The sequence below is a fragment of the Pangasianodon hypophthalmus genome, chromosome 9 (genome assembly GCF_027358585.1).
Source record: "Pangasianodon hypophthalmus isolate fPanHyp1 chromosome 9, fPanHyp1.pri, whole genome shotgun sequence".
NCBI classification, from domain to species: Eukaryota; Metazoa; Chordata; class Actinopteri; order Siluriformes; family Pangasiidae; genus Pangasianodon; species Pangasianodon hypophthalmus.
The window spans coordinates 24,304,585-24,330,611 of NC_069718.1; the positions used below are offsets into that span (position 1 = coordinate 24,304,585).

Here is a 26,027-nt window from a genome sequence, read left to right on the forward strand (position 1 = left end):
TTGAACTTATGTTCCGTAAACTCAGAAGCTGTTATTGTGTTTTTCTGGATTTTTATAAAGCCTTCAACACTATCAAGCACCAGTTTCTTATCTTTTTTCTGTTTGAAAAAAGCAACACTTTCATTCTTGATAATGTTTATTAAAAATGATTTACAACAGCAATGTTTTTTTTTTTCCACCTTCCCCCAAATTGTCTCTAATAGGAAGGTGCAGCTGCACACTGTCATCTTATACAAATGGTGCAAAACAGTAGGAACAGCGCTACATCCATAACTACTCTACACGGTTATTTTTGTCAGATACGTCTGATGTAATAAGGTTTTAGATGCATAAATTTAAAAAAAAAAAAAAAAAAAAAAGGAATCTAGAAAAGATCACATTTTCAAGGCAGATATTATTACCATTATTAACAGTGGAATCTAGCTGTAATTCTGTTTTGGCTTAATAAACGTTTTAGGATTTAAATAGGTGGCTTTGATGATAAAAGGAGTGATAAATATTATCTTAAAGTTCTGCTTGTCAGTCGAATAAAAGGTGACTTCCACATCTGTGTAGATGAAGTTTAATGCTGCAATCCATTTTACTCGGAAAGTTGATTTTCCCGTGTTCCAGTGCTTCAGTTTGGAAAAACATGGATGACCAGAGCAAGGTCTTATTTGTATGCCTAGTGTTTGAATTTGATAAACATGATAATAAGGATTAAATGAATTATTTCTGAGCAATAAACGAAAAAAAATTACGTATATTGTAGGTCAACTGTCTTGGTCGTTTTTCGTCATGAAAAGTACGTCCCGTTGGTCTTTGCGTTAGTAAATTTGGGCTGAAATCTGCAGAATTATGCTACAAATCTAAACTTACGAAGCAGTCAAAACACCTTTTCACAAAGAAACATATCAAAGTAGAAATGAATGCATAGGGTATTCTGTTTATGCACCATCATACTGCTGCGACGTCAGGTGTGTTAATGTCTGAGAATGTAAACTTCACGAGCTGAATGACTGATCCATTGCGCTTTTCGGATTGCAGCATAATAAACAAAAGATATCCGACCTTTTTTTTGCAGGCAGATTGTGATAAACAGAAACAGCAAATCTTAACAACTAAGCTGATTTTTCTTTTCTAATTGGAACTGTGTTCACTTTTTGTTAATGATTATTTGCCTGTGGTGTGAGATTTTGTTGTTGTTTTTTAAATTATGAAGTGTTTACATCAGTAAATATGATTTCTCATCTATCTTAGGACACTCTGACTTACTTAAAAAATAAAATAATAGGGAAACAGTCCCTGGATGTATCGCTATCAGATAAGTGCCGGCTTCACTTCTGTAATACACCACTGAAGGAACAATAATGATACTATATTTATTTCAGGTATGACATCCAGGCCCTGACACTCTCAGTGATGGAACAGACACAAACCGACAAACAAATGATTTCACGCTGGATCGGATCAAAAATAAATAATGTAATACATTTTTTTTTTTCATCCTCACAAAGGTGAGGGCTTTTAAAAAGTGGGTTACTGAGGTTAGGCATTTTGTTTAACTTCGTACACTCTAACAATCATCTGTTACAAAATAACAGAAAGGAATCTCTGTGTGATGGCCTGCAAGCGCTAAAGCAGTACGTAAAGACCACAAGTATCAGGTTGAGAAGCACCGACGTGTGTGTGGACATCGTGTAGTCTGTGTGAGAGCCTAGCACCAGTTCCTCTGATTTTTAACAACGAGTCCACCAACGTGCTGAACAGGCACTGCGAACATGCACCACCGGCCGGGTGGAGAAATCCAGAATCGACCCAAAGAGTTTCGAGGACGCCAAAACTTGAGCACACTTTGTGTAGAGTCTGGATTTCTTTTCGCATCTCTGTGGGACGGCAGAATTTAGAGAATGAAACTGCAGAGTATTGTTAAGTGCAAGAAAAACGTGTCCTCCGGTAGACGCCGTTTTAGGAAGAGTGACGGAGGAAACAGCAGAAAACAGGCACAACAGAGTCCAAGGCCCGAAAAAGTCCCCGACTTTCGTCCGGAGCCGTCGCCGGGCCGACAACAGCCCTCCACAACCAGTCGATCTGCGGCTCAACCTGGCTGGAGATCAGCAGTCTTAGCTCAAACGGTCTCGCTCAGTGCTCCTGAGATGGATTGTGTGAATTATCTGAGAGCAGGCTGGACAGAGAGAGAGAGAGAGAGACGTTACTTCAGCAAGCTGCGGGCCACGTATTTCAGAATGCCTCCGTGTCTGTAAAAGGCCACGTCCATCTCGTTCTCAAACAGAGTCACCACGGTGAAGTTCTTTCCAGTGCTGGTCTGAAACACAAACAAAGATATTTCAAAATGTCATCAAGGTCCTCAGTGAAAGCCTTGTTAAAGCAAGTACACAGACAATAAATGAAACGATATTACAGCGAATCTGATTGCTCGGAAGGTGGGAATTAATTTTCTACAACAGCAGCTCTGCCGGCTGTATTTCACATCGCAAGTTTATATCATTAACAGATTAAAAAAAAGTTATTTAACAAACATATAACCATTGATATGGTGAAGCTTTCAGAGAGGTGACTTTCATCTAACAGTTATGGAAAGTGATTTTGTCCAGCGTCAGATTTGTAACAGTACATTCTTCTTCAGAAATTTGCACTTTCCAGTTTTTCTATAACGTCAAGCTGCATTTCTTTTTTTTTTTTGTGTCTTATTGATTTTAAAATCAAGAAAAAGCAAGGCTGGTGAAGAAACGATTGTTTGTGGCTGCTGTAACGCAAGAGATAACGGCCATTTCACAACATTAAACGCACACGGATAAAAGGCATGGTGTGTCGTTCTTTAATAAATAAATAAACTTTAATCGCAGTGCTGTAAGAGTGGTATACACACTTCAGGACATGTTGTTATAGGAAAATAATTAACACAAGGATGATTCCTTGTCAAATCAATCAGCAGGTGGAACTACAGTGTCACAGATTTTTAACCATCAGTTAGTATAAGTATGAGAACAAAAACCCCCAAATCTTTTTTTAGTCTCATTCATTATAAAAATGTTTAAACTTTGGCCCAGATGCAGTTCATGTGTCAAGGCCCCCTTTGGGAGAAGAAGAAGAAAAAAAAAGATTTTTCCCCTTAGTAACTCACAAAGTATACATGCTATGAAGATGAAATGGAGAATATTTGTGTAATCACTGATGTAGAATCAGAATCTGCAATCAAACATGACATATATGTAATGACTTCAATAATAAACAGCAAAAAAAAAAAAAAAAAAAAAAATCTAAATAATTTTTGCACATTTCACTAAAATATGTACATGAATGTTTTTTGAAAGGGAAAAAAAAAGCACACAGGCAGATTTTGTAGTTAATTTTTCCTGGAATTGAAGGTATGATCTAGATTCTGTTTCAAAAACGGTCACGGCACGTAGCGAAGAGGGTCTGGGCCAGATTTTTTCAGTGGTCGCAGAGCTGACTCATGCATGCGCTAACAAATGGTGAAAGAATCAGTAAAAATCTGAGACAGAGAGGTGGAAAAGTCTACCAAGTGCCACTCACTAGCTGATTTAACATGGAATCACCCATAAAGCATCTTACAGTGCTTGAAGAAAACATCGTGTATTTCCAGTTGTTATAAATCAGCTATAGAAAATGGCAGTATTTCAGTTTCCTGTAATTAAACCTAGACTGGAAGTAATAAACTATTCAAATGCAGGTCTTTCAGAAGACTCTGATGTCGTACCAGCACAGTTAGCTCTTGCTGAGGAGAGATCTGCTCTGGGATGGAGATAGAGAACTTCTCTTTCCCACAGAGCCCCAGGGTTTCAGCACTCTGGCCGGGGAGGAACTGCAGAGGAGCAATGCCCATTCCCACCAGGTGGTTCTTATGCATCTTTTCAAAACTCTCAGCGATCACCGCCCGCACTCCCTGCAATCACAGTTAGGTAACTGTTAAGCACAGTGAGAGTCTGTTGAGGCTCATTTGTTGCTCTTAAGTGCTAGAAACATTCAGTAAAAGAAGAGAGAGAGTTTGGAGTCGTGTGTGTGCTGCTGCAGCAGATGTACCAGTAGGTAAGGTCCTTTGGCTGCCCAGTCTCGCGAGCTGCCTGAGCCGTAATCTTTCCCTGCCAGGATGATGAGAGGAATGCCATCTCTCTGGTACCGCTCCGCCGCCTCGAACACGTCCATCTAACACCGAGAGCAAACACAAACTCTGTTACAGCAAATGTTTACTTCTGGAAATGTAAGAGGTTGGTTGTAGCTCTAGGAGAAAAAAAACAAGTGAAGACGTGCTAATCTGGTGGCTGGACTACAGCCCAAAAAAATAAAAAAATAAAATACAAATCAAAAAATTCTCATGCAAACACAAAAATGTTTTTTATTTGATTTTTGAAAAGAAAATAAAAAATAAGGTATCGCAACAGGAGCAAGACAGACCCTTAAGAAATAGAAAATCTCGTGAAAATGATCTCATGCATGTGCAAAAATTTGTCAGTTTCATAAGATTTTTTTTTTCTTCAGGAAAAAAAAAAAAAAAAAAAAAAAACTAAGTAATCATGACAAGAGCATGACACAGCATTTCTTCCTTAAGAAAAAAATTAAAAGAAAAAAACGGAATCTCATCTCTACACTCAAACGGTTGTCATTTTTTAATAAGATTTTTTTCTGAAAGTAAAATAAAATTTAAGTTATCATGAAAGAAGCATGCCAGCTTTTCTTCCTTAAGAAAAAAAAAAAAAAGAACAGAATATCATCTCATACACGAGAAAATTTCTTAAAGAAAACTGAGAGACTGACAAGAGTTTCCGTGTGCATGAGAAAATAAATTACGCCATGTCCTTTCAGGCGCTCCGTACTGCACTAAATGTGCTGAAGCTCACCGTCTGTCCTGTTGGGACGTGCACGGTTTTGGGGCCGGGCTTGCCGATGAGAAGGTTTAGGAGTTTGATGCTGGCAAAAGTTCCTCTAGTCATCACAGCATCGTTCCCTCTGCGTGCGCCGTAAGAGTTGAATTCGCGAGGTGTCAGGCTGGGAGACGTCCAAAAAAATCAAAATCAACTGTCTGTCTAATCGGTAAGGATTATTACTTTTTAACATCATACAGCACAAATGTAAAAGCATTTGTGATACATTAGCTATAACATGGAGTCTAATAATCTGCCAGTAATCGAATGGCTCAGTCCTCTGATTAGAATATTAATCACACACTTCATGCACCCATGTATCCCGGGGTCTCTGGTTACCGTTTGCTCTGTAGGTACTTGGCGGCTGCGCTGACCCGTGCAATGCTGCCGGCAGGAGAGATGTGGTCAGTGGTGACTTTGTCCCCCAGAAACAGCAGAACGTGTGCGTTTTCAATGGACCCAGGAGGACAAACTTCTTTAGACTGAGGGGGGAAAAGACACAGGACAGAAGCTCAGGCACTCGGCTCTCATCAGAACAACGCATTTGACACTGAAACATAAAGTAGCTCACAAGTTTGTTGAAGAACGGAGGGCAACGAATATAAGTGGACTTGGCATCCCATGGGAAGAACACAGCATCTGGAGCGTCTAAGCTATTCCAAAAAGTGCTCCCTTTCTGAAAGTGAAAGAACGAAAGCACAATTACACAGTGGCTACGTTTACATGCACATCAATATTCTGATATTAATCAAGAGTTTGGCGATATACTAATTAATACTGAGGCATGTAAACGCCGCAATCAGATTAAGACAATATTCTGGTTCCCCAAATTCTGTTTCCCATTCCTGGAATATGCCTGTATTAATCGGAAATTTGTTGCATCATTCTGTTCACGCTATATGGCCAAAAATATGTGGACACCTGACCATCACACTCAAATTGTGGTTCTACCTCAAACTGTTACCACAAAGTTGGAAGCACACAATTGTATATAAAGTCTCTGTGTGCTGTAGTATTACAATTTCCCTTCACTGGAACTAAGAGGCCCAAACCTGTTCCAGCATGACGATGCCCCTGTGCACAAAGCGAGCTCCATGAAGACATGGTGTGTGAAGGTTGGAGTGGAAGAACTCGAGTGTCCTGCACAGAGCCCTGACCTCAACCCCACTGAACACCTTTGGGATGAACTGGAACACCGACTGAACCCCAGACCTCCTCACCAACATCAGCACCTGATCTCACTAATGCTCTTGTAGCTGAATGAACACAAATCCCCACAGCCACGCTCCAACATCTAGTGGAAAGCTTCCCAGAAGAGTGGAGCTTATTATAACAGTAAACACAGGGGGAATAAATCTGGGATGAGAGGTTCAACAATCATGTGAGTATGTGGTCAGGGGTCCACATACTTTTGGCCATACAGTGTATTACTCGAGTCTGTCCTGCATGTGTATTTTCAGTCGATAAGTTTAACCACAAGGTGACTGAACAGCAGGAGAGTTATAGGATGGCTTTGCATTCCACCCTCATTGAGTACACCAAGAAAATATACCTTCTGTTTATATATGTACTTATTTATGTTCAGAACAGAAATCTTCAGTCATTTTAGGAGTAAATCTTTAAAAAAAAAATCTGCTTTCAAGAGCTGATTTTAGTGATAAAATGACTAACATGCCTGTTTTAAAGACTTTCTCTTAAATCTGTCAGTTAAAAGCTAATTTCAGCCCTAGGTTTTTTCTTTTTTTCCTTTTTTTATGAGCATGACCTTAGGTCCCATGTTACATCCTTAAAAGCACAAAGAATGTTTTCCTCTTTTTAAACACACACACACACACACACACAAGATAACTGGACTGTTCTGAGAAGCATTCCAGCTACAAGGCTCTCCCTTTTTCACCAGCTGCAGCTTCTCAAAGTTAAAAACCTCAACCAGAACCCACAAGAGCACCGTTGTTCACCTGCATCTTGCTCTTGAGCTCGGTGAATATGGCGGCGACGACCACGTGCTCCTCTACATACTGCACCTCTTCTTTAGACGGCCACACGTCCTTCAGGAACACCTCCTTACCTTCAGCGTTCACACCTACGCGCGTGATTGCAGCACAACAACATCAGCGTCAAGGGGTTTTCAAGACACTCGGTCCATTTCTCAGTACACAATCAGCAGAACGCATCATGTGCTAGGTCTTACCGAGCGGCTCTTTCTCGAAATCGATTCCAACTGTGCCCGCGATGGCGTATGCCACCACCAGCGGGGGCGAGGCTAGGTAGTTGGCACGCACACAGTCGCAGAGACGCCCCTCGAAATGCCTGTTCCCGGACAACACTCCACAAGCAATCAGATCCCCCTAACAAGCAGACACTAACACGTTACCTCACATGTCATGCTACATGGTGTAATACAAGCAGATAATAATGACATCATACCTGTTTAATGGCGTCTACTACAGATTCGGGTAAAGGTGCCGTGTTTCCTACGCAGGTGGCACATCCATAACCAATCACCTCGAACCTGGAACATTAAAACATGGGGCACTGAAGGGCAGTGGAGGTAGCTCAGTGGTTAAGTGACTTTCTATATCATCTTACACTAGAGAAGATTGGGTACTCCGTAAAAGACTACAGTCCAACATTCTTTCCTATTTGGCAGTCAGTGCTGATATACATACAGACGATGGATCCAACTGAAATGTCTGCTGTTTGAGGTTTTTCTTCTTTCCCCCTCGTTCTCAGTTAACACTATACCTGGCCCTGTGAGGCCAAAATTATACATTATAAAATAAATAGAATATTTTATTCTGTTTCTCTTCTTATTTTAGTTATTTTTTTCTCCTCTCACAGAAATTCTCTCATCTGATTTTATCTCATTTTGAAAGTAGAGTTCACAGAGTAAGAATGTGTAAAAGATGATAGTGGTGCAGTGGGGATGGGGAGCTGTGCTGGAGCATGGGTGTCATTTGTTTTATCAAATATCAAACCTTTATCTGGTTTTGATATTACTATTATTATTATTATTATTACTCTTACTATTATTATTATTATTATTACTACTATTATTATTATTATTATTATTATTATCATTATTATTATGTGTATTTGTATTATGAAAAATAACAATAAAAAGACTGATTAAAAAAAAAGAAATCCAATCAGAAGGTTGCGAGTTTAAATCTCTTGAGCAAGGCCCTTAACCCTCAACTGCTCAGTCTGATAAACTGAGATAATCGTAAGTCGCGCTGGATAACGGCGTCTGCCAAAATGCCATGAATGTAAAATACACGAGGAGACTTGAATGAACGCTTTGAACATACAGCGTGAGATGCAGCGATAGCAATTACAGATAAATCTGTGATAACAGTGAATCAACCAATATACGTATTACAAGTTTGTCTAAAAAAAAAAAAAGACAATCAGCCGAGTTGGATGCCTTGAAAAAAGAAAAGAAAAAAAATAAATTATTATTTAATAATTTATCTGTGCCTTCTGTGTTAGAGAGAAGGAACAGTAAATGCTGAAGGTGCACAGGACGTCTCAATCAGCATTTTCTATACAAGTAGTGCAAAAAAGAAAGAAAGAAAGGAAAATTGCATGAGGTCTTAACTTTCATGCGATGCTGGCTTGAGCCAAGTTTATTAACATGATATGAATAGGAGGCTCACTATTCTTTTTTTTTTTTTTTTAAATGGTTCAGTGTCCCATGACTTAAACAGTCTTACTTCCAAAATAAAACCATACGTTTCTGTACAAACAAACGAACAGAAGCTTTTCTTTATTGAACTGTTGCTCCATAGAGCTCACACTCACCACACACACACATCTCTCCTGCTGTCTCCCAGAAATAATCATGTAATTAATTTAAAAAATGTATAACTTGTACATTCATTGTGTGTTTTTTTTTTTTCTTAAAGCCCCTACACTGACTAGCAGCAGCACTGCGAGTGCGTCCCTGCTTTATTATCCATTCTGACAGCGTGTCCAGCAAGCGTTTCTGATCCTTCTGGAATATATCAAACCCCAAAACTGAAGTAAATGTGGGCAAATTTTATTAGGTGGCTACTGTTAACATTTCCTTGATTTGGGAAAGACATCACTGTTTTGAAATAAAGAAGCGGTGAAGCTTTCCAGAAAGTTCCACAGGGCATCTGGTACAGATACAGATACAGAACAGGCCACTGCGTTACACCCCTAATATACACGCACTGTCCACTTTATTAGGAACACCTGGCCAGAACCGTCGCTCACTCAACGGTTTTTGTTTTTCGCACCATTCTGCGTAAACTCCAGAGACTGTTGTGTGTGAAATTCCCAGGAGATCAGCAGATTCTGAAAAACTCAAACCAGCCCATCTGGTACCAACATCCATGCCACAGTTAAAGTCACACAGATCACACTTTTTCCCCATTCTGATGATTGATGTGAACATTAACTGAAGCTCTTGAACTGTATCTGCATGATTTTATGCATTGTGCTGCTGCCACATGATTGGCTGATGAGATAACTGCATTAACTGTGTGTGTGTGTGTTTGTTTTGGTGTATTTACCCAAGCTGGCTGAGGTAAGGCAGCACTCCACTGGCATTGAGGTAGTGTGTAACCATGCCACTCCCCGGAGCGAGGCTGGTCCTGATGTAAGGCTTCACAGAAAGACCTGCTTCCACCGCTTTCTTTGCTAAGAGACCTGCGAGCATAAAACATCATTACTTTACGAGTGTGCTACACCACACACACACACGCCAGAATATTTTGTAGAGCATCTACAAACCGCCCCCCCAACTCATCAAAATTAATCTGAATATTAACACAGTAACGCAGTAGAGCTACACTACGCACTATGTTTGTGTCAATATGATCACTTTACCATTAATTTTAACTTCACAGATTTGTTTTAATTCATGTACTGTAGCGTGCACGGCAATACGTAGCTCACTTTGATTAGATTTCTTATGTAGCCTCCATCTTTGACTCATTTTCATGCAGAAATAATTTTCAGTGTCTTTTAAGAATCTCAGGTGGATGCCTATTCACTATATGTGCTCCCTACAAAGGCTATAACAAAGGCTTTATATAACGTATATAAATAATACAATAATACAAACTTACATTTTTGTAGTATTTTAATATTGTCTGCAAGTTTCTCCATCCACATTCTTTCTGTTTTGACCTAGACTAAAGTACTGGCACTGATTTTTTTCTTCAATTAACAAACCCGCTTTTTTCTTACATGTAACAGAAGCAAACAACCAACAGCGGCGCGTCATATCGGAGTTCAGATTTGAGCATAAAATAAGTTTTTTTTTTCCATTTTGTGTCAGGCTAAAGATCACCAAGCAGAATTTGAGTAGAACTGATTACGTGGTTGCGTTAGCTGCCCAGTTCTCCTTCGCTACCTGGACCTGATGTAATACGGTGTTACCTTAATTCTTAAGTCTTCCTGATGTTAGATTAGCAGCTACTCTGTGCCGTGTGGTAGCAGATAAGCTTTGTCACCTGCAGTGAGCATGACAGAAGGGTTGCAGTTGTTGGTGCAGCTGATGACGGCAGCGATGACGACTGATCCGTGAGAAAGTGTGTATTCGGTGCCCTCGTGCAGAAACGGCATCACGGTGCTTTGCTTTTCCCTCGGAACGTGGAACCCTTTAAAGCCAACCTGAATAAAACAAACATTAGATCAGGTTACTGCATCTGTTTGGACGATGACATGTTGTCATGTTTACATACTTCATACTGGATTCTGCTGAGATGAGATATGAGATCTCTCGTATCTCACTGTATAAGCCACAGGGAGAGATGAATACAGGCTTGGTGAGTAATATCCCAGCACAGAGACTTGCCTTTTCATTGAGGCAGTTAAGGAAATCCTCTTTCATGCAGGTGATGGGCACTCGGTCTTGTGGCCGTTTGGGTCCACTCACATTGGGGACGATGGAACTCAGGTTTATTTCTATTACCTGGACAGGAGCACAAGTGCTTCAGGAAATGAAAAGCTACTACACAAAGATACTGCAATAAAAATAATCATGTCTTATGTAAAGAACAACACACAACAAATGGTACAGATACATGAAACATTATCTTCATATAACATCACGGCGGTGAGGGTGTTATTCCACTTATACCACAGCCATCTGCCAACAATTACCATGTTTAATTTATTAATGAATGACCCTTTGTGCATTTGAACGATTTATAAATTTAATGTTGTGGAACATCTGAGAGACAAGTTACTTCCTGTTGCAATAAACAGTCATTCCTTCACCAGTCTCTCTCTCTCTCTCTCTCTCCCTCTCCGTCCATCTGTGTCCCTCTCTCTCCCCCATCCGTCTGTCTCCCACTCTCCGTCCGTCCGTCTCAATGTCTCCCTCCGTCCGTCCGTCTCAATGTCTCCCTCCGTCCGTCCGTCTCAATGTCTCCCTCCGTCCGTCCGTCTCAATCTCTCCCTCCGTCCGTCCGTCCGTCTCAATCTCTCCCTCCGTCCGTCTCAATCTCTCCCTCCGTCCGTCCGTCTCAATCTCTCCCTCCGTCCGCCCGTCCGTCTCAATCTCTCCCTCCGTCCGTCCGTCCGTCTCAATCTCTCCCTCCGTCCGCCCGTCCGTCTCAATCTCTCCCTCCGTCAGTCCGTCCGTCTCAATCTCTCCCTCCGTCAGTCCGTCCGTCTCAATCTCTCCCTCCGTCCGTCCGTCCGTCTCAATCTCTCCCTCCGTCCGTCCGTCCGTCTCAATCTCTCCCTCCGTCCGTCCGTCTCAATCTCTCCCTCGGTCCGTCCGTCTCAATCTCTCCCTCCGTCCGTCCGTCCGTCTCAATCTCTCCCTCCGTCCGTCCGTCCGTCTCAATCTCTCCCTCCGTCCGTCCGTCCGTCTCAATCTCTCCCTCCGTCCGTCCGTCCGTCTCAATCTCTCCCTCCGTCCGTCCGTCTCAATCTCTCCCTCCGTCCGTCTCAATCTCTCCCTCCGTCCGTCCGTCCGTCTCAATCTCTCCCTCCGTCCGTCCGTCCGTCTCAATCTCTCCCTCCGTCCGTCCGTCCGTCTCAATCTCTCCCTCCGTCCGTCCGTCCGTCTCAATCTCTCCCTCCGTCCGCCCGTCCGTCTCAATCTCTCCCTCCGTCCGTCCGTCCGTCTCAATCTCTCCCTCCGTCCGTCCGTCTCAATCTCTCCCTCCGTCCGTCCGTCTCAATCTCTCCCTCCGTCCGTCCGTCTCAATCTCTCCCTCCGTCCGCCCGTCCGTCTCAATCTCTCCCTCCGTCCGCCCGTCCGTCTCAATCTCTCCCTCCGTCCGTCCGTCCATCTGTCTGTTTCCCTGTCCATCTACACCTGTCCGTCTGTCTCTCTCAGTTTGTCTGTTTGTCTGTCTCCCTCCCTCCCTCTCAAAAACATAGCGTAAACTCCTCTGTCCTGAACACTTGCCTGTGCTTGAAAACTTTGCAAAGCGCCGTGACTGTTACAAAGCACTGACACCCGAGACTCCTTCCATAAACGTTAAATAATAAATTTAAAATAAATAATAAATTTCTCTTAACCAAAATCGTCACCACATCAACGATTATACGTTTTACTTTGTTAAACAACGATACTTTGTTGTCCTTGTGTATGAGCTGTTACTATAGAAACAATAACATATTAATATAAACCTGTTGTTCATGTTACAGCTGGAGCTGCTGTCCGAGCCGTGCTGTTACACAGAAATAATGCACACCTTCTGACCAATCAGATTCAAGAATTCAGTTGCACTGTGGTATAAAAACAACTGAGCTCTGACATCCGAGTATTCATATTCATAAGAGTATTCATAATGAAATATTAAATTACTGGACTGACACGACTATAAGATTACCTCAGTATAATGCGGATCTTCTGATTGGTCAGCAGAGCCCCGAAACAGCTTCACGGATTTCAGGTAAGTCTCCAAAACTTCAAGTTTCTCTTCTGTGAAGTCTTAAAGAAAAACAAAACGAAAATAAAATCACAGAAAATCATGACAAGCAAGACCTCAAGGGATCCATGTGAGAAACTAGAGGAACAGAATAAGGTGTACGTGTGCTTACTGGTCTGTTTAAAGTGCTTGAGTGTGATGTCGTCTACAGGAAAAAAGCTGACGGTGGCGCTGTATTCAGGACACATGTTCGCAATGGTGGTTCTGTCTGCAGCAGAGAGCTGAGACACTCCTGGACCAAAAAACTCCACAAACTTCCCACCGATACCAGCCTGGCGTAAGTGCTGCAAAACACAAACACAAACACCAATTTACACCGCATTCAGCAGCACAAATGTCTTTCCATCCTGCGAGTTTAGAAATAGTAGCTGTGGGCTGCTATGCGTGAACACGTCCCTCTTTCTCATTATAACAAAAATACTTACAGGCAGAAATAAGAAAACACAAAACACACGTACCTTAGTGATACCAAGGACTATGTCTATAGACGTAGCCAGAGTGCTGACGGACCCCACTAGCTTACATCCAACGACCTGCGGCAGCGTGAAAGAGACCGGCTGGCCCAGCATTACTGCCTCCGACTCTATACCTCCTACTCCTGAGAGGCAGAAACACAGAGAGAGGAGGGAGAGAGAGACAGAGAGAGAGAGAGAGAGAGAGAGAGAGAGAGGGAGAGAGAGAGAGAGAGAGAGAGAGCAGGATTAACATGCAAGTCTATGAAGATATAACAATATATGGGTACTACATCGATAAAGACAGTTCTGTTTACACAGTGTGAAGTAAAGCGTATTTCATCTGTATCAATGCAGCACTTCTCCCAAAATGACAGAATATCTCAAGAACAAAATGCTTTCAGAAGCCGGAACTTCTTTCACAGCTGAACATATCGAGAGAGAATAAAGCTGCTTGAATATCTGCCAGAAAACACCACAGCTCATAGGGCACAAAAACACAGTTCGGAAAGGATAATAATCATTAACTCGTTTTCGTCTGTATAACCGACTAGTTGACCATACGCTGTTACGTTACGGCCCTGTTCACACCTGGCGTTAAAAGGCGTCCTGTGTGATTTGTTCGTAAGTGGACAGCGCTAAGTGCAGGCGTGATCGCGGTCCAATGCGTCTCGGAGACGCGTTATAATCTGATCACTCGAACCACATTCCGAGGAGGTCTGGGATGCATATGACCTCATATGAACACACGTAGTGTGAACGTACGTGATGCACCTCCTCCAGGGGAAATGATGTACACAGGTGGAGAAGAATTCATAATGCCAGGTATGAACAGCTACACGCTTCCACTTGGGATTGGATCAGGTGAGAACACAGCCTACCATTTTTAGCCTAATCAGTGAGGTTTCTGGGGAGCACACTGAAGTTTTCTGCTTGGTGAGCTAGCTAATAAATTTTCTTCTGTCCACTCAGGTGTGAGGCCATTTTTAAATGTCTCAGTCACCAAGACTTGAACCTATGTGTGTTCAACCTTCTCTAATATATTATCACATATTACCAAACTGTAGTAATTAGCATGTACTTTGTGTAATTAGCACAGATTAGCTGGCATCAGGATGAGAGATTTGGTGAGGGCAGCTACAATTCCTGCACTATGTCTGTGATAAAAGCAGAATCCACTCACCCCAGCCAAGTATGCCAAGGCCATTGATCATGGTAGTGTGGGAGTCTGTGCCCACTACACTGTCAGGGTAAATGAAACCCTCGCTTTCCTGTACCACGCGAGACAGGTACTCCAGGTTCACCTGATGTACTGAGCCAAAGTCTGGAGGAACCACACTCACGTTCTTAAACGCTTTCGAACACCACTGTGGAAAAACATCAGATAAGAAACCATTACATCTCGCAGTACAATGCGAACAGCCACGTAGGCAGCTTGAGCAGCACAAACCGAACTCACCTTGAAGAACTGAAGTCTTTCTTTATTTCTTATGAGCTCCGTCTCCTGGTTTTTGAGAGCCGTCTCTGGCCTGCGGACATGCAGTAACAAAGCTGTTATCCTTAACGTCTCTATGTAAATATCAATCAACGATTCCATTACCACAGGACCACACTGACACACTCACTCAGCCATCGCTAAATCTTTGCATCCTTCACTCTAATTTATACAAACACAAACGTACAAGACGTAAGACTTGATTTAACTTAAAATATAAAACCTTACAACTTAACATTAACCAAAATAAAAGGCCTGAGTGATTGCATTCCGGTTGTGTGTAAATGCTTGCAAAAGCCAAAATGAACCAAAAATAATTTCCAACGCAAGTTTCAGAAACGCTGATTTTCTTCATCATCACGTGTATGTGTTGAAATGATGAAAAAAAGCCAAAAAAAAAAAAAAAGAGTGAAAGTTATTATGACTCATGTCTATGCCGAAAAATATATTATTTAACAGTGCAACAATCCCCTGAAAAGTCCAATAATGGAGCCAAATTACAGAAAAGATGAATTGGTTGTGAATTTAGTTAGGTGAAAAGAAAATGGTTTGATATGAAGAGAAAAAAAAAAATACCCAGGTGATCATGAAGACCAAGCACATCACACAGGAAAACTGCCCTTTTCTTTTTTTTTTTTTTTTTTTTTAAATAAATTCAAAGCAAAGTGTCTCGGCTACTCTCAGCCAGAAGTTTCTCGCACACTATTGCGCACACTATTCCCAGTCCTATACTGGAAAAGCAGGAAGTGTCATAGAAAGTCACGCAGCACATTAGGAAGTGTACGACACACTGCGGCTTGAGACGTACCACATCGGTCACTTATCGTTCACTTAGTGTGACTCTGATAAAGCGTTACACAGCATTAAAAGAAAAGAAGATCAATCGAGATTTGCATGAGTTAGTCTTCTTATGTGTAAATTTACACTCAGGAGCACGAGAAAGATATTAACATTTTACCAAAAAGAAGGGATTTTCGTGAATACCAAATTTCTTGTGTAAATGCTTGATAAATGAGGCCCATGACTGTGCCAATGATGAAGAGACTTTAGGTCCATTTCTGCAAACTAAGAGTGCGAAGGAATGAAAGTATTGATTCAAGATGACAATAGTTACTCAGTATTATGAGGACAGACTGATTAATGATCAGATGATGCTGAAGATTTCTCAGGAATAACAATCCGTGGTTTTACAGTCCATAGTGCAGGAGACATGAATTTCCCCCCACAATCCAAAAAGTAAAATATATCACCAAATTACAGTCATTAATCTACAGACTGTATTATTACCATCATAACTGGAAAGGGTACATGCTGTAATTCTTCCTATTTTCACCATGCAGTGTGTAGAGTGTTAAATCATTTTAAATGAGCAGAGCTTACTTTTAATAATAGTGTCAACAGTGACAAAGTTAAATGATGACAAAAGACATGCTGCACTACTTAGACAAGTCATGTTGGAGCATGTGAATTCACATTATTATCAAATTCACTTGACCTTTATACTTGTGTAAGTGGGAACTTAGCCGAGTTTCACATTTTCTGATCTGCAACGATGAGCTCAAGTGAACTGTGGACCTTCATGCGTCGTTTAAGTGATCTACTTGTCAGGACAGAAAGCGTGTGAGTGAGAAAGGCAGCAGTGTTTGTTGGCAGGGTCATGCAAGGACTGCACACGTCTCAGGCAACACACTGAATGCAGCAGCACAACAAAAACATCGACCAGAGAGCTATAAAGCAAAGTTCAACTCGGGCACTGCTCAGGCCACATTCCTAAAATAATAAGGACAATGTTAAATATTACTGCTATTAATACAGGAACCAAACTGAGGACCAAATACACCTGAACCTGCAGACTATCAGAAATCAGATCTGCATTACAGGACACTCAGGGGAAACGAGGGCAAATTTTTATTTAACAAACAAGTAAAGACTGCAGCAACATGAGGTGAGCCCTAGGGCTGGGCGATATGATCATATAAAACTGATCTCATGATAAATCATATCACAATACGCTTTTCTGAGATATCATGATATCTTTTTATAATTTCTTTTGTAATTTTTTAAATAAATAAAGCTAATTTTAAACTGCCTGGAAGCAGGTGATGTGATAAACATTTTGTACTTTAATCTTTAATATTATAAAATGTTAAATGTTTTACAGATTATTTCTCCTTTTCAGTGTAAATTATAAAAAATAAATAGGGTTTTAAATATACAAAAATAAAGTAAATTTATTTTTGTAGACACAAAAGATTGTTTACAATTGTAAAATCTAAATTTTTTTTTTTTTTTTTTTACAGATTTTTCCCCCCATTTTCAGTGTTAAATATATTAGTTAAAATATAAAATTTATGTTATAAAATATAAAACCTTATAAAATATAATTTTTTTAAAATAAACTTGTGCTGTAGGCTAGATTTTGGCCGAGACTCTTTCTCATCAGAGCTGGACAAACGTTACACGGCCACGAGTGACAACAGTGACGCTCGTTCCACGCCCACGAGAAACAAACTACAAGCGAAGTGCTAGTGTGAACATCGGGCCAGAAGTAAAATTTGAGATTTTTATTAGCAGCGTGTTGTGCATCTTACTCAGAGACAGGCTTCAGGTGGAAAGGGCACAGAAGTGGCGTGTTCTCGATCTGCACTGCGGTGGCTCTAGCGGACGAGTCGGTGCAGGAGCCCTTGGTGCAGCCTCCTCTCTGACTTCCACACTGAGCGCCGCTGCTGCTGGCGTGATGGCCGCGTGGAGCCGGACGGCTAGGAACAGAGCGAGGCCCTGGCCCCTGCCCATCGCCTCCACCAGGGTTAGGGGTGTTCTGGATGGCACTGAGAAAAGAAACCAAACAAACAAACAAACCGGATGAATGAATGTAGTAAATTGAGATAAATAAATGTGCTAGATTACAGATAGATTTATATATATCATTATATTTATGACTGTCATTCGTAATCTGATCTCCTGATGGACTTTACCACTTGCTGAAGTCAATCTGTAGTGAGTGATCTACTATAAGGTCAGTGGGACATTTGGGGTTGATGAGGTTGGGGTCGACGCCATTCTTGGCTACAGCATCTCTCATGGCTGCCAGGTCCACCATGGCTGGAATACCCCTGTGAGGAACATCACACCCAATCAATCAAATAAAAAAATATTACAGCCCAAGATCAGGGCAATTCAGGAAATACAGACATTGTGAAGCTCTGGTGAAATAAACAACACAATGGGGGAAAAAAGAAACAAGTCTTGCACAAGACTACACTTTACTCACGTGAAGTCCTGTAGCAGCACTCGTGCTGGAGAGAAAGGGACCTCAGCCTCATTCTGACGCTCTTCCCAGTTCAGAATACTGTACACGTCCTCCTGTTTTACGTAGAAGCCATCACACTTCCGGATGGCAGCCTCGAGCAGCACGCGGATGGAGAACGGCAGCCGCTCTGGAGTGCAAGGATGACAAATTAGCAATCTTTTGCTGAGTCTTTGCTGCTTTCTCATAATATATAGCATCTGTCAAAGTCATTATACAAAACATTTTAAAGAAACTAGCAAGCATGAGACAAGCGCTAGGATTCGCGAGTCAAGAGAGCAAAATTAGCCGTTCTCTCTGGGTATGAGCTAATCAGGAGCATCTGTGAGCTCATGTATGCGGAAGGGGGCGGATAGCACTTTCTTCAGTGTGTTTTACGCTTCCCTCAGATGCAGAAGGTCAAAAAAAAATGCAGTTGCCTGGTGTGATGTGTCTCAGAGGAAGCACGTGTTAGCCTCCACCCTCCCTGGTTGGTGGTGGTGTGTGTGTGTGTGTGTGTGTGTGTGTGTGTGTGTGTGTGTGTGTGTGTGTGTTTGGGGTGGGGGGAACAAATCTACATGGTTCCATCATTCTTTGATATGCATTGTTAAAAATCTAGCCTGTTGTCTATATTTTCTGGCAGGGTCTTTCCAAAGCTCTGGTTTGTACCATTTGTTCCTGGTTTGTAGTTCTGGTTTTCCATTTCACTGTAGGTTCTTCATGACCAGAAGCTACCTACTCTACTCTTTTGAATTGTTGTAGTGCATTGTCTTGCATAAATAGCACCCGCTTCCTGGATTCATTGACAACCAGATAAAGAGGTTCAGAAAAATGGAGTATTTCATGTCTAATAATTCCTGCCAGTGACACCTCCAGCTCCCTGCGGCCATTTTACAAGCCCTCTTTTATGTAGTTCCCGACTCTATTTAGTTTTCAGAGGACTTGCTGCTCAAGCCCAAGTATTCACACAGTGTGGAGTGTCAGGCAAGTCCGAGTCCCTGGAGAGAATAACAGCACTGAGTCTCTTCCTGTAATGTCCAATAAGGTTGGAGACGCTTGCTGAAGGATCTTTTTTCCCCACTCCTCCTTGCGGAACATTTTATGCTTAGGTTTGCGCATGGGGACTTCTTCGAATTCTTCACATGTTTTCAGTAGGGTTTAAATGCCGAGACTGAGAAGGTCATCACAAAACACTGATTTTGTGATTGTGTTGAAGACATTTAGGCTCAATATCTTGTTGAAACCTCTGTCTATGGACAAGTTTGAACCTCCCGGCAGAGGCAACCAGGTTTTAGGCTGAAATACCCTGGAACATCACGGAATTCATGACTCCATGAATCTTCACAAGCACCAAAGAATAACTGATCCACCTCCATATGCAAGGTGCTTTTCCTTGCATCAATTAACCTTTTTTCGCCAAACACATTTGAGTATATAAACAACGTTTGAGTATATAGTGAGCTATGATATTATGCAACACACTGTATGTCCTTTTACAATACATTTTCTAATCCTAAAGGACGGAAAATCAAAATGAATTGCTGAAAAGTGCTCGCTCTATCGTCAAGCGTTTGAATCTTAATGATGCCACTGCCATCTGTGGTCGGGAGTCAAGAGAGCAAAACTGGCCATCCTCTCTGGGTGAGAAGGACGGCTTACTCTCTCGCTCACCTGTCAATCACAGCGTCACTAACCAATCAATGGCATGTATGAGGAAGGGGGCGGATAGCGCTTTCCTCCGAGAGCGTTATGCTGCCCTGTGACGCAACATGAATTGGCTGGTTTCATGTGTCTCGGAGGACATGTTCTGATATTGGTCTCATCTGATGATTTCTATTGACAGGTGCTGAATTTAGTGCGATGTTCCCAGGACCTTCTTACAACACTTCCAAACAGCTTGTGATTATGAAAGTAGCGTTTAATAGTAGTGTTTGAGTGGAAAATTTGAATTATTGTATGTAAATTGTATGTAATGTTTATTTGATAATATTAGGTCTGTTCTTTTTTTCTCCCTCCCCATTTGGCCTTGCTAATTCCCACCCACTAGCTAATTCTCCCCATCACACGAAGGCTAAGTGAAGGCAAACATGTGCTTCCTCCAAGACACGTGAATTCAACCTCTGCATCTCAGGGCAGCGTAACACACTCGGAGGAAAGTGCTATCCGCCCTCTTCCACATACACGACTAGCTAGTGATTGACAGGCGAGAAAGAGTATGCCCCTCCTACCTCGAGAACAGAGATAATTATATGCTCCGAGACATCGTCAGGATTCAAACTCGTGATCTCCTGACAATGGGCTGAACGTTTTTCTGTTGTTTTACTCTTGAATTCACGTCTGTTCTTTTCATAATGAAGGGTGCCAATAATTCTGAAGGCCACTGTATAATATTCCTACTCCATAAATCCTCTCAGCCTTATTTATTGCTGAAAATATCACATTCCTTGCTTTCAACCAGTGGAAAGTACTATCTCTGTAATGTTTTCATATACATCAGATAGGTTGCAACATTAAGCACTGTCAAGAAAAATCTCATTGCAGAAAATTTCCAGAAAACACCACCTACACCTAGCTATGATCTCCCATCAGATTAATCAATCAGTCATGTCTCTGCTGTACATCAGCTGACTTCCTGGAAATAGAGCAAGCCTGGCAAAGATATGGTCTGGTTTTCTTCACTTTACTTACCATATTTGGGATCTCCAAGCTTCTGAGGATTGAAATATTTTCTAACTTCATTTTTCTTGCTTGGCAAAGTGTCAATCAAATGGCCAAACGGGTGATCTGCAAAAAAAGACAGAACAGAAGAAAGTCTCGTATTTATCGAAAGGGTACAGGAAAAAGGCAGGGGGTGTAAAAAAAAAAAATAATAATAATAAAAATTAGTGTATAGTGGTGTGAACTTGCTGCTTGATTCTGCTCCTCACCAGCACACAATGTGTTAAAAATAAACTATTTTGGATCCTAGGAACATAGGGTAAGAGATAATACCCCACCACGACGCCCTGGGAAATGCAGTCTCATGTTGCCAAAACTCAAATCCATGATAATGCTGTGCCATAAAAACATGACTGGTTCCTCCATTCGTGCAACAGTGTGAGATTCAGAGCTATAAAGAGACACGTGGGTCCTGAATATGCAGGAGGTCTTTATACTGCCAGCACCTTGGAGTGTGTTCACATATGCAGTGTTTTGGTTTTCAAGAGGAAAGCAGACTAAACAACCGGTCTGAGATCATCTCTGTGAGATCTCGGTACAATTCCAGTTAAAGTCTAAAGAGCGTGGTTCTCTTACAGTGAGAAAACGATTCGATCCTGAATCGGGACAAATGCAGGAAGTGAACCAAGCATGCCGTGTGTTTTGATTTTTCTGTAGACATGAGCCGCTAAACTGAGCCAAAGGACAGAACTGCAGTGCTGCGGAAATACAATGCCTTCTGGAGATCTGAACTGATAAACAAGACGAGGAAATAAACAGTGGATGCATTACACAAAATGGTTTCAACCAGTCATTTCTATAATTATCTAGATATATATTGAGTGCGGCTTCATGTTCTCTACGCTCGGATGATTTCTACACACACCTGGAGTAGGTTTGTGTACTTTCTCCCCCATCGTCATATTTCTGACCAATAAATGAAGGAGTTGTACACGTGAGTTTTCAGCCCTACACACCACTCAGCCAATGTTTTATAGCTTTTTGTTTGTTTAAGAGGAAGAAAACAACCCAAAATTTTCATTTTGCTCTGATTTGGACTCATCAGATCAGGATTAATAGGTGCGAAAGCACCCTGAGGAACCTGAGCACGGAGAACACGGAGCGATTCAGGATCCAGTTGCTTTCTCACTGCAATAGAACCACATCAGAATTCGATTGGAATCGTACTCAGATCAGCTCGCTCACATGATCTCGGATCGGTTGTTTCAGATCGCATCCGAGTCCAAATGCTGCGTTCTCACCAAAGAAGAAAACGCACCAGGGTTCGATTTAAATGGATTAAAAAACACCGCAGTATGTGTAAGCCCTCTGAGAGCGTCTGAGCAATCTGGACTCAGTCTGGATCCAATCAAAACTCGCTCATGATCAGATCCTTAATCCTTAATCACAACTGCATGAAGTGAACCGAGCACGCTGTGTGTTTTGGGTTGCGGGTGACACGTTTCATAGTTGTGAGCTGCTAAACTGAGCCAAAGGACCGAGCTGAAGTGCCGCAGAAGTGTCACGTGTTCTGAAAATAAACCGTTGACGCATAAATAAAATATTTTAAACTAGATGTACACAATCCTGTAGCCATTTATTGAGTGTTCGACTCCTTGTTCTCCACGTTCAGGTGATTTTTGCGATTTCTATGCGCACTTGGTAAAAGCGTGTTCGACTTTTCCCGCCATATTTCTAACCAACGAATGAAAAGCGTTTGACGAGTACCCATGTCTTCAGCATTACACACTCTTCATTCAGCAGGTTTTTACATTTTGGTTTAATTATCTGCAGCGTGAAACTAAACCAAGCAGCAAACGAACCAAGATGACTGATTTCGCTTTGACTGCGAAAGCTCCATTTAAGTGCTTTCTAATTCTCGGCTGTTGTCCTTCAAAATAAACAGCACTTAAGGGGAAGAGCAGTGATTTAGGCACAAGCTGAAATGTGCTGAAACGTTCACATTCAGCAGGATTTTCAACACGTAAAATGACTATTACCCTCGGTCAGGAAGAATTCCCTCCTTTCCACGGCGCTGTAAGACGTGTGTGGGCTTGGAGCAGGTTTCGGAGCAACTTTACACGACTTAATCATCATCATTACAAGGGCAGAGGTAGTCATTACGATGTTGACAGTAATTTGCAGAAAATGAGCCACTTTGCCTGTTTTTCCACAAAGACACCTTTCAGGGACGATGACTATAAAATCTTTAACAATACAGAGCTTAAAAAATGAACAAAAGTGCAAGCTTGTGTATGTAAATGCCACTCAGGCTGATAAATAACCGTCCAGGTAGGGCCGGCTTACACACGTCTTCCAAAGATAATAACATCAACATAAGGTTGCGTAAGTTTTGGCATCTAGCATGTTATTTCATTTTAACAAAATGTTTAAAGGGGATTATTGTGGACTTCTGTGGAACAACCTGCAACAGCACTGCTAACAGCGGTAACACATGAACACAGAATGGTATGAAGAAGTGAAAAGTGGTGCTGGGGCTGATTTCTTTCTAGCTCAGAGTGTAGATTCATGCAGATCAGAGACGGCCAAGATCTGATCTCCATCACAACTGGGCGATGACGAAATAATATCGATATCATGAGAAATGATGTCACTATACACTTTTCTCAGGTATTCAAAAAATCTGAATTATTTATTTATTATTTTAAACGATTTGAGTAATTACAAACTAAACCGAACTGAATGGAAGATTCTCTTGATTTGATGTCTTTTTTTTTTTTAAACATTATCTTTAAAATTGTGGATTTCTTTTACAGATTTATTTTTCCGTTACATGTATGTCTGTAGGCAAGAAATAAAAACAAGCTCAGTTTAAACAGTTCATTTTCTTTCTTTCTTCTTCTTTTTTTTTTTTTTTAAAAATGCAACTCTACAGTTTGCTAGCTAAATTAACCTCATATACCATGATACATGTTGTGTATCATAGAACCATCCTGAAGTATGGGGATATGCTACACTGTATGGGGAAAAGTATGTGGACCCTTCTGTGCTTGTTGAACATCTCATTCCAGATTTATTCCCCCTTTGCTGTTATAATAAGCTCCACTCTTCTGGGAAGCTTTCCACTAGATGTTGGAGCGTGGCTGTGGGGATTTGTGTTCATTCAGCTACAAGAGCATTAGTGAGGTCAGGCGCTGATGTTGGTGAGGAGGTCTGGGGTTCAGTCGGTGTTCCAGTTCATCCCAAAGGTGTTCAGTGGGGTTGAGGTCAGGGCTCTGTGCAGGACACTCGAGTTCTTCCACTCCAACCTTCACACACCATGTCTTCATGGAGCTCGCTTTGTGCACAGGAGCATTGTCATGCTGGAACAGGTTTGAGCCTCTTAGTTCCAGTGAAGAGAAATTGTAAAGCTACAGCACACAGAGACTTTATATACAATTGTGTGCTTCAAACTTTGAGGCAACAGTTTGGGGAAGAACCAGATACGAGTGTGATGGTCAGGTGTCCACAAACTTTTGGCCATATAGTGTTTTTTTTTTTTTGTCATATTGCACACTTGAACTTCCAGAACTGTAACATATCAACAGGAGTGATTAAAAAAAAAAAAACATGGTGTATGTGAATGAACCTGATTCTCATCCACAAGCTTCTGTATTCTCCAGAAAAAACAAACAAACTCATCCAGAAGCTTCTGTGAATTATTTACTCCATCCTTTGTTTTGTCTTTAAAGGAGAGACTACAAGCAGGCAGATTAATCACACGCTGTCCAACCTGTGCAGCCTGTACAGCGTTACACGCTTGAAACACCTGAAACATGACATAATGCTCTACTGAACCCAAACAGCTTCACTGTCTTGCTATTAACAGATATTACACATCTAACAGATAGAACAGATAAATACACTAACAGATATTTTCACATCTAATGTTACACCACTGGAGCCAAAAAGAGGCGCTAATCATAAACAGGGATTATTATGCATAGTGTGCACGGAAGGAGGAAAATCCTCTGCTGTAAACACAAACAAATAAACAAACAAACAAATACTCATCCACAAGCTTCGGTATATTCAAGAAACAAACAAACAAACAAACAAACACTCATCCACAAGCTTCTGTATATTCCAGAAAACAAACAAACAAACAAACAAACACTCATCCACAAGCTTCTGTATTCTAAAGGAAAAAAAACAAATAAACAAACAAACACTCATCCACAAGCTTCTGTATTCTAAAGGAAAAAAAACAAATAAACAAACAAACACTCATCCACAAGCTTCTGTATTCTCCAGAAACAAATAAACAAACAAACAAATACTCATCCACAAGCTTCTGTATTCTAAAGGAAAAAAAACAAATAAACAAACAAACACTCATCCACAAGCTTCTGTATTCTCCAGAAAACAAATAAACAAACAAACACTCATCCACAAGCTTCTGTATATTCCAGAAACAAATAAACAAACAAACAAATACTCATCCACAAGCTTCTGTATTCTCCAGAAACAAACAAACAAACATTCATCCACAAGCTTCCGTATTCTCCAAGGGGGGGAAAAAAGCCTAATACATGAACTAGTTATGAAAAATAAACAATAAGAAACAAACAAACAAACAAAGCTCACAGCCTTTAACACTTCAGTGAAGGGGAGTGGGAGGGAACTGTTTTTTTCTCTCTTATCTCTGCACCCTACATCACTCCTTCTGCAAATGTTCTGCTAAAGATTAGGGAACTGCGTGACTTTAAAGCGTTATAACCACCAGCACCACCTCCACCACACACACACACACACACACACACACACACACACTAGGATGTGAAACCTGTATAATATATTAGTGCAGGCAGGATTTCTAACATTTAGCTCACACAGTTCGTGCTGCAGCATCCTCCAGGCGTCACGACATGTTTATTTATTATTGTTATTATTTATTATTTGTTGTTGTTGAAATGGCAGCTCAGCTCAGCCGGCTCTACAGTTAGCTACAGGCTAACTAGCCACTTAGCTTACACTTCAAAGAAAAAGGCCACGTAAGTCCAGCCTAAAAGCCTGCGTGTTAAAATATCCTCATCGCAGCCACTATATCTAGATAATAAAACGCTTGAGTTGTAGAATCAGATCATCCAAACGCAAAAATACCCGACTCTGAATTAATCCCAGCTCCAAACACAGGCTCTTACCTTGGTGTGAGGAAGTGAGCGCCATGATGACTTCTGAAATGAACACGATTCCACTGGCGAGGACGCTGGGAAACGCCCTCTCTGCAACCAGCCAATCACAAGTGACGACAACTGTCAGACAAGCCACGCCCCTTCATACGTCCTG

General features: G+C 41.3%; 1 protein-coding gene across 2 annotated transcripts; it reads right to left on the bottom strand.

Annotated features, from left to right (window-relative positions):
- Positions 1-118: 118 nt before the first annotated feature.
- On the bottom strand, positions 119-25,990 carry ireb2 (iron-responsive element binding protein 2). 2 transcript variants are annotated; one of them, XM_026919612.3, is made up of 22 exons: positions 25,883-25,990; positions 20,730-20,825; positions 18,027-18,192; positions 17,731-17,868; positions 17,347-17,583; positions 14,720-14,789; positions 14,444-14,627; positions 13,267-13,406; positions 12,921-13,092; positions 12,710-12,810; positions 10,714-10,830; positions 10,370-10,529; positions 9,425-9,560; positions 7,311-7,395; positions 7,075-7,231; positions 6,842-6,966; positions 5,455-5,559; positions 5,223-5,365; positions 4,860-5,007; positions 4,045-4,167; positions 3,722-3,907; positions 119-2,305 (listed from the first exon to the last, which is right to left on the bottom strand). In XM_026919612.3, exons 1-22 carry the CDS (start codon positions 25,905-25,907, stop codon positions 2,192-2,194), a joined length of 2,928 nt encoding a protein of 975 aa, XP_026775413.3. In that variant the 5' UTR covers positions 25,908-25,990; the 3' UTR covers positions 119-2,191. The 2 variants fall into 2 exon arrangements, with proteins under 2 accessions (XP_026775413.3, XP_053092666.1); XM_053236691.1 differs by lacking the exon at positions 25,883-25,990 and adding an exon at positions 22,739-23,442.
- Positions 25,991-26,027: the final 37 nt, after the last annotated feature.